A 17,406-nucleotide genomic window follows, 5' to 3' on the forward strand; every position below is an offset into this window, starting at 1 on the left:
GCGAAATTTATGCAATGTGAGCAAGAAACCTGAGTGTTAGAAAAAGAAAAATATGCAAGTTCATGCGCGCCAGCCCTGAACGAAGTCATGTAGTCGATCAATGACCACACCAAAGAGGGCGTTCACACTGTCCGAGATGAGTTGCTCGAAATGACGGATGGCCTCTTCTTCGGTCATTTCAAGGTGGAAGCGCTCCTTCACTTTCAGAACTGCCTTGTCTGGCTCCACACGAATGTCAGGAATGTTCGCATCGACCATCAAACTGAAGAGATTCAGAATCAGATTGGCGGACTTGCGCAACGTCGTGTAAGCGGTGTAGCAGTATTGCTTGAATTGCAGATATTGAGGCGATGTAGTTCCACCCATACCCTCGACCATTTCCTTGCAAAGTTTCATCATCGGCGCGAATGGCTTTGGGTCACGACCGAGGATGAATCCGAAGTCGGCATGGAAGAAGTGGCCATCTGGCGCCAAGAGCAAGTTCTCGAGATGACGGTCGCCTACACCAAGGAGATATGTGATGACGCAATATCCTGCACAGGATTTGACGTAGGTGTCCATTGTTTCCTTGCGTACACCAAGGGGTTCATTCTCATCCGCGTTGTTGATCTTCAGATAGGCGAGGACGGACTTGTACTTTGAGTTGACGGCAGAGATAGAGACGGAGGGAATGAATTGAACCGCGCCAGCGTTTGCGCTGGTGGCAAGAATTCGGTAGGGGGACAATTTGAGGTCCAAGTTCTCCTTTTGCAGTAGACGGTCCATCAGAATGATGATCTGAATGACCAACTGGTCCTGCCGAAGATCGTCTCCGACCTTGAACAGCATTGGATAGCGACCACCTTCAGATGTCTTGAAGGTGATGAGCAGGGGCGAAAGTGTGGACTTGAAGACGTTGGATTCTTCTGGACATAGTCCAGTCACGGCCACATCGGGGTTCAGAGGCAGCGGAAGCGGCGGGTCAATATTGATCAAATCTCTTTCGGGATCTCGGAGGAACGATTTCAACTGTTCGATCTTGCCGATCCGGTTCTTTTCGTTCGAAAATCGTATGTCCTTGGCAATCTTCGACAGCACGACCACCATTTGACCTTGGCGCAGGAGTGTCTTTCGATACTCCGGGTGAACCCTGTTTAATTCTTCCATGAAGTAGTAAACCACCCGTGCAAAGATACGCTGCTGGGGTTCATCGGCGTCATCATATTCGACCAAAAGATACCAATGGAAGTAGTTGCCGAGCTTGAAGTTGTTGGCCGCACGAGAGATCAAGAAATGCGCGAGCGAGCTCTCCTGGGGAGCTGCGTCAGGGTAATTCTCGGGGGTTGCATCGTACTTGAGAGCCTGGACCAACTGCAGCAGGTACAGAAGTAGCTCCTCGTCATCGGCCTTTTGCAGCGTTTCCACTGCATACGAGCGAACCGCAGGGTTGTCGAAGGTAGGTCCCAGAATCTCCAATGCGTCGTCCACATCGATCTCCGTCCACTTGGGAAACATTTCCACGGCCTGTCGGGATTCCCCAACATCGCGCCAGTTGACTGACTTGACGAATTTGGTCAATGCCTTCTTCTCGCGCGTGAGATGGTAGCGGAATCGCCACACAAGGTCCTTTTCTTCGGTGGTCAGGTCCTGGGTCGGTTCGTAGGAAATGATCATGTTCAAATCGTCTCTGATTTTGGGATTCGGTTTCAAGTCACGGTCCATGATGCCAGTGCGGTGGCTTCGAATCAAACGTCGGTGCTTGTCTTCGCAGGGGTTGCCAATCTGTCCTACCTCAGGGTCGTAAATTCTGATCACGTTGTGAGGATCGGCCCGCACGATTCCAGGTCCAAACTGCACCTCGGGGATTGGCTTGAGAGCGGAGTCCGGGTGAGAAGTCTGGCTTTGGCTCCAAGCGGAAATGGGCGGCGGAGGGTACTCGTGATCCGCCCACACGATAGGGTGATCGAAGCGTGGGAACTCAACGTAAAGATCGAAGTATTCGTCCTCTAGGTTGTCTTCCTCGGAATCATCGTCAGGGTCTTGTAGACGCCCCGGGTCGTTCTTCGTGGCCGCCTCAAGTTCAAGAGCCCTTTTGTGTGCCGCTTCATCGGCGCTGAGCTTGAGTTTCTCCAGCTCGCGAAAGAGCAACTGATCCATCCAGTCAACACGCGGTATCTCACCCATCTCATGCTTCTTGATCAAGACTTCGAGTCGTTCCAATTCCGCCTCTTCGGGGGTCTGCTGCGAGGGGTCTCGGGTATTCGGCTTTCGACGTTTCGGTCGTGGTATGGACGGGGTGGAAGTCAAAGCAGATCCATCGGCGCTTTTGTGAAGATAGACCTTGCACTTTTGTCTTCCCGTCTTTAACTTCCCATCCTCATCAAACAAAGTGATTGTGGTTCCACCGAAAGGAATGTGCGTAATATGATCCTTTGCCAAGGGAGACAGATCCATAACCGTGATTGCTATTTGGGTGTTGCGTTCGGCATCCTTTATCGACATGGGCAATTGTAGCCATTCGTTCCATACCCGAGCTCCCTTGAAGGCTTTGTATCTAGTCCTCATGGGAACACCAAGAGGTTTCGATTCCGACCATATTTGAGCGGTCACGTACAGGTCGGATGCGGGGTCCTGAACAGATCCAACGTATTTGAGCTCGGGATTCTCCCAGAGAGCGGTGTCTGAAATCGGTTTCTGCTTCCCTTCTAGTGAGCCACTGCGACCATGTCAGTAAGATCCCGTTCAAAACGATGAGCACACTCACATCTTGATACGAATAGGAAGATCCACTTGGGTGGTCACAGCAAATGTGAATGCCTCCATCTCTGTGAGGAGGGAACCTGAATCTGTCGTCATGGCTGATAAGCGACGCGGGGATACGGGAAGGTCACGTGAAATCAAACGCGTCGGGGCGCGCCTTTGAAGTCCACCACCGCCGATCGCAGACACACTCCATACACATTCTTTTTTCTTTTTTTTTAAAAAAAAGCAGTCGAGTCCACTGCTCATTTGTTTGTTATACATACAGGGGTTGTGCGCCCCAGTGGCTCTATTACTGGACACTGCATTTCTTTATCGAGTTCCCTTTGTCCATTTTCACTGCCACACTCCCACCCAGGCGATACATCAACTATGGCATCTCACGCACACATACACCTGGACGAAGAGACTTCATCTACCACCAGCCTCCACCCATCGCCCGCCCATTCCTCCGATAAAGAAAATCCCCGAAATCACACCCATAAACGAAATTCCAACGCGATGGCGCCCCCGAGCAATAAGAACAAACGCCAGAGACTGGCCACCCGTCACACAAACCTGCAATCTGTCGGGTCGCAAGTATCGTCTCAGCGGAGCAGTGAGACCCTGTATTATGATCCCGATCAGGATCCTACAGAGCGTGCTCGCATCCGGATGGAAACTCGCGAACTCACTCGCGAAGTTAGTGGTACGCGCTCTCTGTTGATTATAGTAAAATGGCAAAACCGGATCTTAACACGTTTCAAATAGATTCACGAAGCGAGTACATGCAGCCTGGGAACACTGGTTTAAAAGATGCTCTTGCCCAAGCAAATGAGCTCTATGCCCAAGTGAAACAAACCTCCGATGCCACGATCGATGCTCGTCTTTTGGTCCAGATTGCCGAAATATCGCACAAGAAAACCTCTCAGCTTGCACTCGGCGCTACATCCGCCAGTATTGATGTTGATGAATTTGTTTCGAAATGTATCACTTTCATGCGCCGTGGACAGAATAATGCGGCTGCTAGACCAAGCGGGACCCAGCGTGCTCGCTATGGTCGGTCCCAACGAGACCCCGATGCAAGCGATGAAGATGATGCGGGTGATGCCATGAACTGGGATCACTTGGGACAAGCCGCTAGCTTCCCCAACAACCGTCGGCCAGCTGTGCCAGGATGGTTATTAGGCCCGCTTTCAATCCAAAAGCGCGTGAGGCAAGTGACGCAGCGGAGAGCGGTTGAAAGGATAGATCCCTCCCAGGCAGTTCGGCCTCAGGAGTTGCAGCAACAAGATCTTGGTGGACAAGAGAGTGCAAACCTGACCCAGATATGCTCCGAGATCAATAAACTCCTTGGCTCAAATCAAAAGGCTCGTCTAGAGGCCGCTGCAACAGAACTGGAAAACACCCCGGATGTTACTCCAGAGCAGGTGCAGGCCATCATGGACAAGCACTGGATTGCTGACAATGAAGGCATTCCTTTGTTCCGATTCTGTATTAATCCAAGATCCTTTGGACAAAGCGTGGAGAACTTGTTCTATGTTAGCTTCCTGGTTCGCGATGGGACAGTCGGTGTCTCCACTGACAGCCGAGGTCTGCCCACACTCCGTAAGTTGATACATTTGGTTCCAAGGGTAAAAAAGCAATACTGACACTTTGACAGATGCAACGGCACCCTATGCACCACTAGAGGCGCAAAGGCAAGGAATTCAGAAACATCAGGCTGTCTTCAGTCTAGACTATGACACGTGGGATTCAGTTATAGAGCTTCTCAACCTCAAAGAGTGTGTCATTCCTCACCGCGAGCCGACACAGGAGGAGACCAGCACAAGCTGGTATGGCTAAGTGTTGGAGTTACCGTCTTATGATTAACTCTGTTGTGATACCCCTTGCATTTGATATGACTAGATGTCTTAATTTAATTCTGCTTGATTCCTCCTAGAACTATACACCTGGGCATCGAAGATAAGGTGTACCCATTGCCATGTAGGTCTAACTAAGCTCACATATTTTGACTGGCGTGCTGTACTGAGTTCCATGCCTTTGCTTCAGATCAGTTGTTAATATCGACCCCAAACCTTGAAGGTCCCGGGATCTTGCCCAGGTGTTCCATGTTTCATTCGCAAGTTGGCTTCCAAATGCCTATATTTTGAATATGGCTGAATCTCATTGCTTCCATGGAACCTCCAGGGCTGTGTTTTGTGATATTTTGGGGATAGTCACCCATCTCGTCTCCTATATTTCGTTCTTAGGTTCAAATACCTAGGTATAGCTTTGAAACCCTCGACTCAGGTCTTCAGTGGCATCCACGGATCGTGCTGATTTAGGCTACCTCCATCAAAAGCTTGAGTGTGAAATTGATGTACTCCTCATATGCATATCAATAAGAGCCCCACGTCCAGGCAGCAGATCAGATCACACAGTAAACCTGGGATTTGGATGTCTCACCTGGCGATCATCGCCCATTGTGGATGCCCGCAAGGAACGCTGTGGGGAAGCTCAGAATCCTGCTGATCTCAGAAGCATTGAAGCTCATAATGCGAAGGACTTTGCTTCAATTTCCGATATAATTCTGAAGAAGTGCGAATCCGTTTCAACGTTGTGTACGTCGACAGTGGAGAAGTGACGAATGAGATGAGCCGTCCACCACTACTCAGGCCACGTGAGTGCCCAAAGAGGCTACAAGCTGCTTCCGGCGTACGCAATCCTCTCGAGAGAATGGAAAGTTGGCCACCGTTCATCTAAAAGGGTTTACTTCGTGGACCGATGGTCGAGTCTGAATTTTCGAGGTTCTGACTGTTTTTCTCTCCCTCGCGTCTCCTAACTTGATTGCGGGTTGATCGTATCTCCGAGGAACATCAAAGCCACATCTGCGCAACGAATTCGGCCCAAGCAACAGACTCTCGTGTACCGACATGTCACCCTCTCAACTTGTCTGATCTAGGACTCGACACCTTTTCACCCCGACTCAGCCTGCGGATCGAATACCACACGCCCTCCAATCACCACGAACTCGCGCATCCACGAACTCAAAATAAAGCCGCCTCATTTCTTGGCCCGCAGTTAATATACGAGTGTCGCAACCTTGCTAGCTATCTCGCTCGGCGGTGCCGACTCGACCGTCTACCATGATCTCCCCGCGCAAGGTGGTGCTCGTCCTCATCTCCGTGATCGCATTTCTCGCTGTCCTCCGCTCGTTCCGAACGCCCCAAGTCCCCGGCGCGCCCGGGTACAAGCCCGTGAAAAAAATCTCCGACGAAGAGGCAGACACACTCGCAAATCCTCGCCGCAAAATACCACCCAATGGTCGAACCCAACTACCCCTCGGCGCATCGCCGACAGCGCCTCTCCGCGAGCGTCTCCGCTATCAATTCCCCTATGAGATGGACCAACATTTCCCCGCATACATTTGGCAGACGTGGAAGTACAACCCATCTTCCATGTGGTTTGATGAAGACCTTCGGGGTCCGGAAGCTAGCTGGACCGAGCTGCACCCGGGGTTCACGCACGAGGTTATCACCGATGACACGCAAGCCCACCTGATCAAGTACCTGTACGGATCGGTACCGGATGTGTATGAGGCCTACGACTCGCTCCCTCTAGGAGTCATGAAGGCGGATTTCTTCCGGTACCTGGTGCTACTGGCCCGTGGCGGGGTGTACAGCGACATCGACACACGGGCGCTTAAGCCGGCGCACACGTGGCTGCCGGAGGAATTGGACCGGTCGACAATTGGATTTATCGTTGGCATTGAGGCTGATTCTGACCGCCCAGACTGGCATGATTGGTACACGCGTCGGCTGCAGTTTTGCCAGTGGACTATTGTGTCCAAGCCGGGACATCCTATTCTCCGTGACATGGTGGCTTATGTTACCGAGGAAGCTTTGCGCATGAAGAAAGCCGGTATTCTGAAAGTTGGCAAGATGGATAAGACCATCATGGAATTTACTGGGCCTGGTGCCTGGACGGATACGGTTTTCCGATACTTCAATAATCCGGCCTATTTCAATATCCAACCTGGTGATAAGAGCATCTCATACGAGAACTTCGCATATCAGACCACACATCGGAAAATGGGCGATGTGGTGGTTTTGCCTATAACAAGCTTCAGTCCTGGCGTGGGTCAGATGGGTGCCGGAGATACGGATGACCCCATGGCCTTTGTGAAGCACAATTTTGGAGGTATGTTCTTTTTGCTTTGGATCCCCTACCTTCGTCTTGAATGAGTCTAATTTTACTGTTGCAGGCACGTGGAAGACAGATCCATCGCTATGAAAAACAGAAACAAAATAATACTCCACTTAGAGAGTATTCCCGCTCGATCCCAGAATGATCCAGCGGAGGAACAGGCGACACGTCAATTCCGATCCTCCTCGCCAACCCACTCCTTCCACTCCTCGCTATAATCACTCTACATCTTCTTGCTGGACTTGTGTGCTCCATGGCTCTCAACCCGAAGATTCTGCCCACTGGCATTGAACTGTCACCGGGGTGCCCATGCAATACAACTTCAGTCAATGGCCCCAAACCGTTCCATGTTTTATGATACCTGCTCATGTGATTCCCCTTTTGTGTTTATTGCTGTATACCTTTTTTAGCTTTAGAATATGGCTCGGCAACATGTTTTTGCTGGCTAGTTGATAGATTCATTCATTGTTGTCATATATACCATCGTGCATGTCTTCAATATACAGCAATTGGTTCCGCCGGTTGTAGCCTCAGAATGGCTTTGCGCTCAATTCCTCCAGAGCCCAGGTGCTGGTGGTGGCCTCAAGAGATGATGGCCCAACGATGCGAGCAGCCCTGGTGGTGCCATCGCTGTCAACCGCTTCCGAGGTTGAAACTTATGTAGGTGCTCGGTGGAACATGCATCCTACCTGGGCATCGCTTCCAAAGTATGCATCAATTTCAGCCGATCTCAACCCCACCATCAGCCACCTGGGCAGCTCTGGACCCAGCAACAGGTACGGAGTACCAGGAAGAAGCCCCCTTGCAGATGCAGAATCCAGCGGTACTTGTACTTGTACTTGATATGAGAACTTTTCTCCTGGCATCAGGCACCCATGCAGCGCACGGGCAGGACCTGGGGCTTTTTCTTGTAGAACCTTGTGTGGGTTGGATCGAAGGAGCGCGGGGCTACTCCGTACACAATTTTCGATATCAAGATTATAGCCGATCTTAGGTTGAAAGGAGTCAATTTGATCTATCACACTCCCTATGACCAAGACTCTTTGGCGGGAAGAGACTGTCAAATTCAAGTGATGAGGCATCGGAAGGGGCCTCGAACATTGTCTGAAGGGCACGCGCTACCCATGGCCTCATCCTTGGGCTAGTTAGTTGCTGCCCGCGGTCCAATTTGTTTACTTCAGGCACAGTACGGAGTACTCCATAGCCCGTAGAACGCTAGAGCCTGCCCAGGTGAGATATGGGAGCCTTGTACGGAGTACTCCCCACGGGGTGTCCAAGCAGCCACATCAACTTCGTGCAGTCCTTCCAAGGTTGTGGATATCCAAAAATTCACCCCAAGTTGATCTGCACTCCTTATGGTGGGGTGGAAACATTCGTGCTCGGTAAATCTTTGGGCAAGCAACGGTGCAGCTAATTTTCAGCGAGCGTTACTCCGTACTTTGTTTAGGAGATAGATCTGACACAGCATGTTGGGAGGTCAGATGACTCCCTCTGCTTAGATAGCTCTCTCTCTCTCTCTCTCTCTCTCCCCCCCCCTTCCTTCTTTTCCCCGGTCGGTCTTTTTGCTTCACAGCCAGAATCTACTGTTTTGAAGCGATTCGTGCTTCTCCTCCGTAGATCAGCCTGTTCTCAGAGGGCCCTGTGGGTTCGGAAACCCCACAGTATGTATCATCTCACAGCCCTTTTCTGTTAAGAAACAGGGTGAGCGTGCCTATGGAGTCGAGGATGACTACCAGCGTCATCATCGGCCGCTCCTGTACCAATATTTGAATGAAACCGAAACCTTTCTTCAGCGAACGTTGCCAAAGCAGACAGGATGATGGAAGGAGCAGTGAGCAGCACCACAGCGTGAGCGGGCAGTAGAATCAGCCTCTATTCTGTAAGCATAGCGGGATTGAACGAACGAGGATAGATCATATTCACTAATCTAGACTGCGCGATCGTATCTACTCTTCCTGAGAGCTGAATCAACAGCTACGCCTAACTAAGCTTCATGGAACGTATGCGGTTCCCCTCACACTAGGTAACCGCGTCACAAGATGGCGGATTATAATGCTCTGTTTTCGAAAATATTACATAATGCCGTTTTTCAACTGTTCTAAGGCGATTGACTCGAAATCAAATCTCTTCGGAGGCGCATGTTCGAATCATGCAGCCGTCGGTTCTCTTTTTTGCCCTTCTTTCTCGAACAACCAAAGCCAGAACTAAAGCAGACTCAAAGAAGTTCGCGAAAATTTGATGCCTGAGAAAGCAGCCACGAAACGAAACACATTCGCCAGGTGAGAAAGACCTGCCTTCCTACAATATGAAAGAACGGGTGTGAGGATCGCCATTTTTTCGGTCCAGGCCCGGAGGGATCGACGGATCGCCGCCATGCCTGCACCCCCCACCATTCCTGAACAATAATTCTATTTCATTAACTTGAAATATTCTTTTCTCCCCTGTTCCTTATTACTTATTCCAAGCTTGCAGTAGCTTGCAATCTGGGGGAAAGAGTCATTGATGGTATACATTTCTACGACATTATAGAAAAGGCTTCATTGTTTAAGGTTACAAAGAAATATGAGTTTTTACATCATACCAGTCTTGTCGCAGTTGATAAATTCAAGTTAATATTAGGTACCTGTAATCAATAAATCAATATCTGTCAAAAAATCTCAAAAAATCTCTAACTTCGCGCCCAAATATCCTTTTTTTCTGATTTTCCTTCCCCTTTGTTTGACCTTTTTTTTTTTTTTTTTTTTGCTTTTTCCTGTTTTCTTTAGTATTAAGCAGACAGAATGAACGTACCTGATAGCGAAGTAAATACCCCACTACCTAGATCCAAGACCAAGGTTGCGATGAAGACTACCAATATCGGTACTGAGCGAAGAGTTATGCTCAGGAAGAGTATCGGGGAAAGATCTCCCCATATGCCAGAGATCGGCTTGCTCCTCAAAACTCAGCGCCATGGTGTGAATCGGCAGACCTGCATTGAATCTGTTTAGTAGCGTGAACAAGGAGTTGTTTGTATACCTACCGGCCCACACAAACGGAGTCAATGTCTCTGTGCCACGACGGTGACGTCTGGCGTAGAAGTACGAAAGACGTGCGACACTAGATAGTTCCTGGTCCGAGGAATTTGTCATCATCGTGTTGGCGGTAGCTTCGAGATCTTTCAATGCGTCTGCTATACCGCTTATGTGGGTGGAGATTTGAATTTCGGTGAGTTCGGTTGGATCGATGAGATCCTGGGCCAGGCTGCGTAGCTTTGAAATGAGAATGTTTCGCTGGCGAATGAATGTTGTAGGCAAGTGATCGTTGTATAGTGGGACGGACATCTTTGATGGTTGATGAGGATATGAAAACCGTCTCGAGGTCTAATATTTATACTACTCGAAATCGGAATTTCCTCGAGGATGGGCTTCCAAGATCCCCGTGAAGCATTGTTGTACTGATAAAGACATTGAAGATAGGTGAAAGAGGAAGACAAAGGCATAGATGTGGTTGTTCTTACAATGGCTTTACGTGATTTCCTTGGTAGGGGATCAAAGAGCCAGTTGAAACCCCGCTCGAAGGAGCTAGTATGTCGACCCGACTTCCGGTGATATGTGAAAAGCAAAGGCAAAGGCATCCATGTCGTGTCTGAACAAGTATCTTTGTTCTTTGCTAAGCATTACTATCTTTAGATAGAGATAAAGAAGGTGTTTCCGCCCAAGAAAGTAGATTCCGGACTAATGTGCGAGATGTATGGACTTTGAGAAAATCAAAAGCAGATCGCAACCAGCAAATATTCCACCAAGGGTATCAACGTGACTCGTAATTTGTGAGCCTCCCTATGAGGCGACGAGGAGGAAAAAGAGGAAATAATGAAGCGACGGCTGCCTGTTTGGCTAAGTGCTGGACTAGCCGCGAAGATTCACACTCAGGCATGATCTCGCACGTCAGTTAGGCGCTGTCCGCCGTAGACTTTCAAGCATAGTGTTGGTTCCTAGACGTTGGAACGGCCCCAGCGACGGCGACGACTATAGCGTAGGTTAGAAACCTTCAAATGCACGATTGTTGCAAGATATACTCACGATCCATCAGTGGTGCTCGGGCGAACACGGAATGTGAACCAAATTCCCTGGTTAAAAAGTTAGTGAATGATCGCCAGTTCAAACTAGAACCTCAACTTACCACAATACCAGAGACAAGCCAGAGAATAGCGGAAAGGAAGCTGAAAGCCTCGGCAGCTCTCCACTGCCCACAGGCTGAGCCTCCTCCAAAGCGCCAAATCCAAGGACTACCGCAGCCTTGGCGCTTGAGCCAGTCAACAAGGACACCGAAGGCAGCAAACCAAGCGAAGGAAATAAGGACGTCCACTAAACCCAGATTAGTCTTGAAGCTACACGAAGTTCGACTGATACATACGAGGCCAAGAAAAGAATCCCGATGAGAAGGGAATCAGCCATATGAGGCCTAGCAGAATCGATATACCAGCGATGACCTCAGTATAGATCCAACGTGACTCAGGCCACCAGTCGACATTTGTGCTGCTGTGGTGGACTCTCGCAAGGTGGTGTCCGATAACACCGGCGACAACCTATTCATTAATCAGACAATATTTTCAAAGGGCTTGAGACGACTTCTTACAGCTGCAAAGCCGATTTCCGCAATACGGAGAATAATGGATGCAAGGCGCGAGATGACAGGCATGATGTTTAACGCGATAAAGATGTTGTGTGATCGGGGAAAAGCTCGTGGAAGTGCAGAGTGAAGATGTGGGGGAAAACAGGGAAGCTATATAACGTGTGGGATAGGTCACACAACGGCAGTCCAGGGCAAGACAGGATTTAAAGCAAGGGTCGGTCAACACAGCTACCACGGCCCAGTGGAGTGTATAGGTTCAGGCCCAAGACCTGTGTCGTCAGATCTTTTCTTGATTCGGTGATGTATATACTTCCGGCAACGCATTGGCCAATGGCACCGATGCCCAACGCAGGTATTTTGGGATCGACCTGTCGGAAGTGGATTGATCGCTGATGTGGACTGTGGCTGAATCTTCAAATTCAAGTGGGTCGATAGTACGGAGTGAATAGCGTGTTCTACTGTATACTTGGAAACTCAGAGTGCATCCCTGTATTCCACGGATCGGGGTGGACAGAATCCAAGGGATACGAAGTGCGTAACGGGTAGCTGAGTAGCGAAAGTATAGTTTGCAGTGACAACCTTGGGATGGCTGTGCCCTCCCGAGAGGTTGTTGCCTGACGGTGCGTGTGATTTAAGCCTTGCGCGTTGCTATTATTTGTTTACCTTTGGCCGATCCGGTCTGAAGCGAGACGTCACTGACATCATTTGAGTCATATGACCCTCAGCCCTATGACGTGGGCAATACATTCTTCCTGGTTTATTCTATAGAGTATCAAATTGTTGCTACAGACTATTATGATCATAGTTTTCTCTCTAAGACCTCTGACAATATGATATTCACAGCGCTTGGAAGAAAAATTAATTAGGCAGACACCCAACGTATGCACAGGTTGATCCATGCATCACAAGCTCAGGAACATGCGGATGCATAGTGGACACATGCATGAATGGATTTGCCAAAAGTAGTGTCCAAGTGCTCTTGATACTATACATAGTAAGAGGCGCAAAAATGCGAGGGTCTCCACTGCCCGGAAGCCAAGAGTGAAGATCAGACTGAAAATCGTGTTGCCTGCAAGGTCCTCCGAAATTCGGTAGCATAGCCAAAGAAGGGAGAAAAAGTGTTACATATTACTATCAGGGTACATACGCTCTGCTATCTTCAAATTTGAATGAATCACACAATCGCCGCAACAAATTGATGTCAGAAACCAGGAAAACGACTAGATGTCCTTCTTTGCAAGGTGCCACGCCATGACATCGCGGAAGATCCCCTTCGCGCCTGTCTCAATCGTGTCACCATGACACGGAATCAGTCGATCAAAGTCCCACTGATCAATCTTGTTGATCGACTCGTTGAAGGCCGGGCGATCATTGGAAGATAATATATACCACGCAAAGCGCCGATGCCAGGTAGCAGGGGGCTTGGTCGACATTAAGGGGAGCAGAAGCTTCGTGAGGAAGTTGAGCTTTGGTCCCTCCGGTGTCTTGGAATATTGCTCGGTGGCGGGCAAGTTGAACAGCATATCGGCCTCAATCACCGTGCGCGACGGCCTGTGAAGGAAGACAAGCTCGCGCGAACCGTGACCGTGAACATACTCCGAGTCAAACTCGGCATCGAACTCCTTCGAGATAGTCCGAGGCAGCTTATCGCTCTTTTTGAAAACGTGCTCGAACGGACTATCCTGGAAGTCAGGGTTTGACTGGCGCTTCTCGAAGAGGCCTTCTGGTGCCAGGATCTCTGCTTGGGGGTATGCTTGTTTCCATGGCGTGATGTTGAGGTGGTGTTCGAGGTCTGGTGCGGCGATGTATTTCACGTTTCCGCCGAGGGAATCGATTGTCGCGCGGACTTCGGGGGTGAGGCTAACGGGCGAGAATACTGCGAGGGAGCCAGTGGAAAGTTTGACTGTTGGATGCAAGGGTTAGCTTGAGAAAACTGGTAAGAGCTTCTGTGGATTTGGATTGGTTGCGCGTTATGTTGTCGCTGTGGTGAGATGCGCTGGTTGAGTGAGTTGTCGAGGGTCCCTTACCGAGTGTGCCGCGTCCACCGAATTGCAGGTGCCCAAAGCGCGCGAATGGCAGACTCATAGTCACGATTTCCGGCGTCACATGGCGAATCACCATGGTCGCAGCAGGATTGGCTGGAAAGAGCTGTGGCATTTTGGACACGCTTGCTTGGTCTTTCTGCTTTCTTGCTGTTTGTCGTGGGCTTCGAAGCTCTTGATGGTGATAAATGGGTCGCGACACCTGTTGTTGTGAAGACGCGTTGCGCAATATGATATATGAGGATTGTAGTGGGAAAGGGAGAGCAGAAGGAGGACTTTATGGAGAGCAGAAAATCGTATCGATGACGTGTTGGCAGCTTACCCGCAGAATCCACCTGAAGTCGAGCCCGGCCGGATTGATCACCCCACTGGAGCTACGTACATTATTAGTCACCTTTTATGTGCATAATTACAAAGCATACATACCGTGATTTCTCATAAGTATTGAACCTCTAAGGGGTATTACTTTGAAAACTTCCAAGGCTGGGAAGTTTGTTATCTTAGATCGATGGAAAATGCATCATTTTCATTTCAGAAGCAAATATAGCGTTACAACAAGCAGAATAGGACACAGACAAAGAAACACACACACCATCGCAGTCCCCAGCGCAAGATAATCTGACAACGCCCCCTGCCAGAATAAATCCATTCAGTGAGTAGACGCTCAGTTGTTGAATGGGTTGTTGATCTCAGCGATGGGTTGGGTCTGAGATTCAGGGAGCCGGCAGACAGAAGGTGCCAGTTTGATATCACAGACATCTCCCTTGTCCGTTCGTGACCAACCACCGTCAACCCGAATGGCCTGGAGAATATCCCAGTGAGCCCTAGCATGCTCATTCGCAGCAAGGACCTTCTCCTTGGCATCCTCCACGCTCTCCTTAGCATCATGCAGCTTCTGATGGAGGTTTTGAATTTCGATCTGAGCATTGGTCTCCTTCTTCTTGAGCTCGGCAAGCAATGCCTCCAGGGTCGCCTTCTGTCCCTCGGAGGCTCCGAACTCTGCCTCAAGTCTCTTGAGCTGCTCGGTGATAGATAGGACACGCTCTGAAAGCTGAGCATCCAATGTGACCAGTCGAGCATTCTCCGCCTCCAGATTCTTGAAACGAGCCTCCGCAATGTCTGCCTTTGCCAGGGCGTCTTTGGTGGCAGTCACCTGGGTTTCGACATCCTTCTTCAAAGAGTCAACCAGTTTATCAACTTCAGCATCGTGGATCTTGTCAGCAGCCTTTCAATCTTCAAAGGCGTCAATCAAGCTCTTGTCTCCCTTGTGCTGAGAGATGAGCTTCTTGACCCGCTCCACGAGACGGCCTACGCTAGCTCTCTGCTTCTCATTCTCCTTGGTCAAACCCCAGATCATCGTCTGCTTCTCGGATATGGTGTTGTTGAAAGACTCGATCTGCTCGACATCCCACTTGTGTTGCTCCTCGAGGGCTCGGTTGCGGCTGGTCAGGTGAGAGATCTCACCCTTGAGCTTGTGGTTCATGCCAACGGAGTCGTGAAGCTTTGTCTGTAGGTCCTGAATACGGAGATTGAGACTTTCAATCTTCTGCTCGGCACGGGTAAGGGACGTCTGCTTGCTAGCGGTTTTCTAAAAGCTCTCAAGGTTAGCTTTTGCTGTTGCTGAAAACTCATGCTGTTCTCACCTGTTCTGCCTGCAAGGCGGCCCACCCGAGTCGCTCAACAAATGCATCAGTCCAGGCTACGAGCCCTCTGAGCTCTTGAGGGAAAGGCAAAGCTCCGAGAGCCTCTGGGAACTGAGCCGGGCGGACATGCTTCACACAGTCGAATTTGCGAGCTTCGACTGCAAGCTCGGTCTTCATGAAGACATCAAATGTAGTGTTCAGAACGGTTTGCTTGCTGATCTCATTCAAAGTACTGAGTTCCTTCGTGACAGAGACACCATTTCCATCAGTGCCATTGGAGCCATTGGTGGTCTGGATGGCCTTGACTGGTGCCACAGGGACACTGGCAGTGTCATTCGAGCTTCTGGGAGAGTCAGCGCGGCCCTTTCGCCTTCTAGTCAGAGGGGAGGGTGCTGACATTATGGAAGGGGCCATTATAGATATGGTTCTTGATGAGTGAATACTAATGAAGTATGAACAGAGTGTTGTGATTATGGTTGATGTCTAGAAATCGACGATGGGACTTGACCTTTTATACATATAATCCATTGCCGGTGTCGATGATAGCACGGCAAAAATCACCACAACTTCCTGCCAGCCCTGGCTGTTTCGACTTCAGCTCAGAATTATCTCGTATAGTCTTGACAGTGTTCACAGAGACGTGGTGAGTGGTTCGGCACGGGCCGCCCCACATATCGGCTCCAGTGGACTTCGTCAACCTTCGTTCCTGCAGATGTGGAGCAGCTGACTGGCGTCGACTCCGAGCTCCCTCGCCCCGAATATCCAAAATCCTAAGGCAAATGATCGCGTGAGCCGCTTATCTTCACTCCTCATTGGCGGGTATTGTGCCATCACTCATAAGGGCTGTCAACACCAGCCATGCGCTCCGGTGTTCGTCAAAGACGATTTCGGTGACGCCGCCAATGTTCTACTATTGTGGCGCTGCGCAGGTTTCGGCAGCCTGCTCACCCCCTGCGTCTCATACTCAAACGATATGATGACGCGTAGGGGGGCAGTCAGCGACTCGCACTGACGACCACCGCCGAGTCTGACTTTTACACAAGCGAAAGAGTCTGTCTTACTTTGGGCTCGTTGAGCCGAACCCACACAGCCAAATCAGCTAGAAGAAGGTCAACATAATGCACAATCAACCCAAATTGTACGGCGCCTAGCTATCACCGACCCCACATCGGTATTCGCAGCCAGACACGGTCGGCATGTCTATCTATCTTTGCCTCGGGGTGCCCGACGCTAGACCTCTCCCCGCATTTACGTCGCCTGGGCCAGCTTTAATGCAGACCTAGACACTAGAATGCTTGTTTTCTCTATGCTGTATTTACATGCACCTTCAGCACTAGGCCACTGATTGGCTTCTTGCGTTCGCGTTGTGGTCAAACGAGGCAGAGCCGTGATGTGGTCTGCTTCCTGCCTTTTTTCTTGGGAAAGTATGGGAAAAGTGTAAAATGTGATGTTTGCCTGTGGAGGCTTGCGTGCTTCTCAGCTCATTCAAAGCAAGCACGCATCGTCTTTCTTTGTTCTTGCAAGATTCTATTTGGGCCAGACATGTCAAACCTGCCGCCTGCCGCCTGCCTATCCGTTGTTCACCATCCTCATCCAGTCTTTATTCTTTACTTTTGGATCTTCCCCCCGCCTTTCATGAAATGAGCATCTGGAGTATACAATCTTGGAAGCTCTGAGAGAGCTATCTTTGATATTTATCATCTTCAATATATATCATTTCTTCTTCGCCGTGATATAAGAGCTTATCCATAATTTGTCTAATTCTTCGGCAACCACGGATTTCGTTGGTGCATCTTCCCAGGGGAAAACCCTGAAGTGCTCCCGTTGAATCAATTCCGCGATGCTTCCAAGGCGACTCGGGAGCTCACCTGCAGGGTGTACCTACTTTTCAAGCCCTGGGTGTTAGAAAACGGACCTCCGGACTCTGTGCCTAATTGAATGTCAAACAACCAGATTGCATGCCAACCTCCAGGGCTTGGAAGTTGTACCCTCGACCTCGGGAGTATGGGTATATAGTTCATCTAATTTGTGTACAGTTACTCCGTACCCTTCGATCAATTTTCCATTAGGCACTTGGTGCGTATTCCATGGGTGATATTGGGGATGCTCATTCTCCAGGGCTGTGGGTATTTGTTCGAATATATGAATGGCTTTGTATATGACAAGGCTCTCTCGAATTTGCTAAATTGATAGTTCGAAGAGTT

General features: G+C 49.7%; 7 protein-coding genes across 7 annotated transcripts; 2 read left to right on the forward strand and 5 right to left on the reverse strand.

Annotated features, from left to right (window-relative positions):
- Nucleotides 1–60: 60 nt before the first annotated feature.
- Nucleotides 61–2,835, reverse strand: N7506_011800 (phosphatidylinositol 3-kinase VPS34; the record flags this gene model as incomplete). Its single annotated transcript, XM_056961091.1, has 2 exons — nt 61–2,695; nt 2,744–2,835. 2 exons carry the CDS (start codon nt 2,833–2,835, stop codon nt 61–63), a joined length of 2,727 nt encoding a protein of 908 aa, XP_056805625.1.
- Nucleotides 2,836–3,111: 276 nt separating this feature from the next.
- Nucleotides 3,112–4,563, forward strand: N7506_011801 (non-structural maintenance of chromosomes element 4 family protein; the record flags this gene model as incomplete). Its single annotated transcript, XM_056961092.1, has 3 exons — nt 3,112–3,427; nt 3,490–4,326; nt 4,382–4,563. The coding sequence occupies 3 exons, from the start codon at nt 3,112–3,114 to the stop codon at nt 4,561–4,563; spliced, it is 1,335 nt and encodes a 444-aa protein (XP_056805626.1).
- Nucleotides 4,564–5,846: 1,283 nt separating this feature from the next.
- Nucleotides 5,847–6,993, forward strand: N7506_011802 (glycosyltransferase family 32 protein; the record flags this gene model as incomplete). The annotated part of the gene is made up of 2 exons (XM_056961093.1): nt 5,847–6,900; nt 6,965–6,993. 2 exons carry the CDS (start codon nt 5,847–5,849, stop codon nt 6,991–6,993), a joined length of 1,083 nt encoding a protein of 360 aa, XP_056805627.1.
- Nucleotides 6,994–9,719: 2,726 nt separating this feature from the next.
- Nucleotides 9,720–10,226, reverse strand: N7506_011803 (uncharacterized protein; the record flags this gene model as incomplete). The annotated part of the gene is made up of 1 exon (XM_056961094.1): nt 9,720–10,226. The coding sequence occupies one exon, from the start codon at nt 10,224–10,226 to the stop codon at nt 9,720–9,722; it is 507 nt and encodes a 168-aa protein (XP_056805628.1).
- Nucleotides 10,227–10,876: 650 nt separating this feature from the next.
- N7506_011804 (MARVEL domain-containing protein) lies at nt 10,877–11,583 on the reverse strand (the record flags this gene model as incomplete). Its single annotated transcript, XM_056961095.1, has 5 exons — nt 10,877–10,910; nt 10,965–11,011; nt 11,065–11,249; nt 11,299–11,470; nt 11,521–11,583. 5 exons carry the CDS (start codon nt 11,581–11,583, stop codon nt 10,877–10,879), a joined length of 501 nt encoding a protein of 166 aa, XP_056805629.1.
- A 1,154-nt stretch (nt 11,584–12,737) lies between these two features.
- N7506_011805 (uncharacterized protein) lies at nt 12,738–13,674 on the reverse strand (the record flags this gene model as incomplete). The annotated part of the gene is made up of 2 exons (XM_056961096.1): nt 12,738–13,420; nt 13,545–13,674. 2 exons carry the CDS (start codon nt 13,672–13,674, stop codon nt 12,738–12,740), a joined length of 813 nt encoding a protein of 270 aa, XP_056805630.1.
- A 549-nt stretch (nt 13,675–14,223) lies between these two features.
- Nucleotides 14,224–15,601, reverse strand: N7506_011806 (uncharacterized protein; the record flags this gene model as incomplete). The annotated part of the gene is made up of 3 exons (XM_056961097.1): nt 14,224–14,730; nt 14,872–15,147; nt 15,203–15,601. The coding sequence occupies 3 exons, from the start codon at nt 15,599–15,601 to the stop codon at nt 14,224–14,226; spliced, it is 1,182 nt and encodes a 393-aa protein (XP_056805631.1).
- Nucleotides 15,602–17,406: the final 1,805 nt, after the last annotated feature.

This window comes from Penicillium brevicompactum (genome assembly GCF_028827555.1).
Source record: "Penicillium brevicompactum strain IBT 35665 chromosome Unknown utg000009l_segment0_segment0, whole genome shotgun sequence".
NCBI lineage: Eukaryota > Fungi > Ascomycota > Eurotiomycetes > Eurotiales > Aspergillaceae > Penicillium > Penicillium brevicompactum.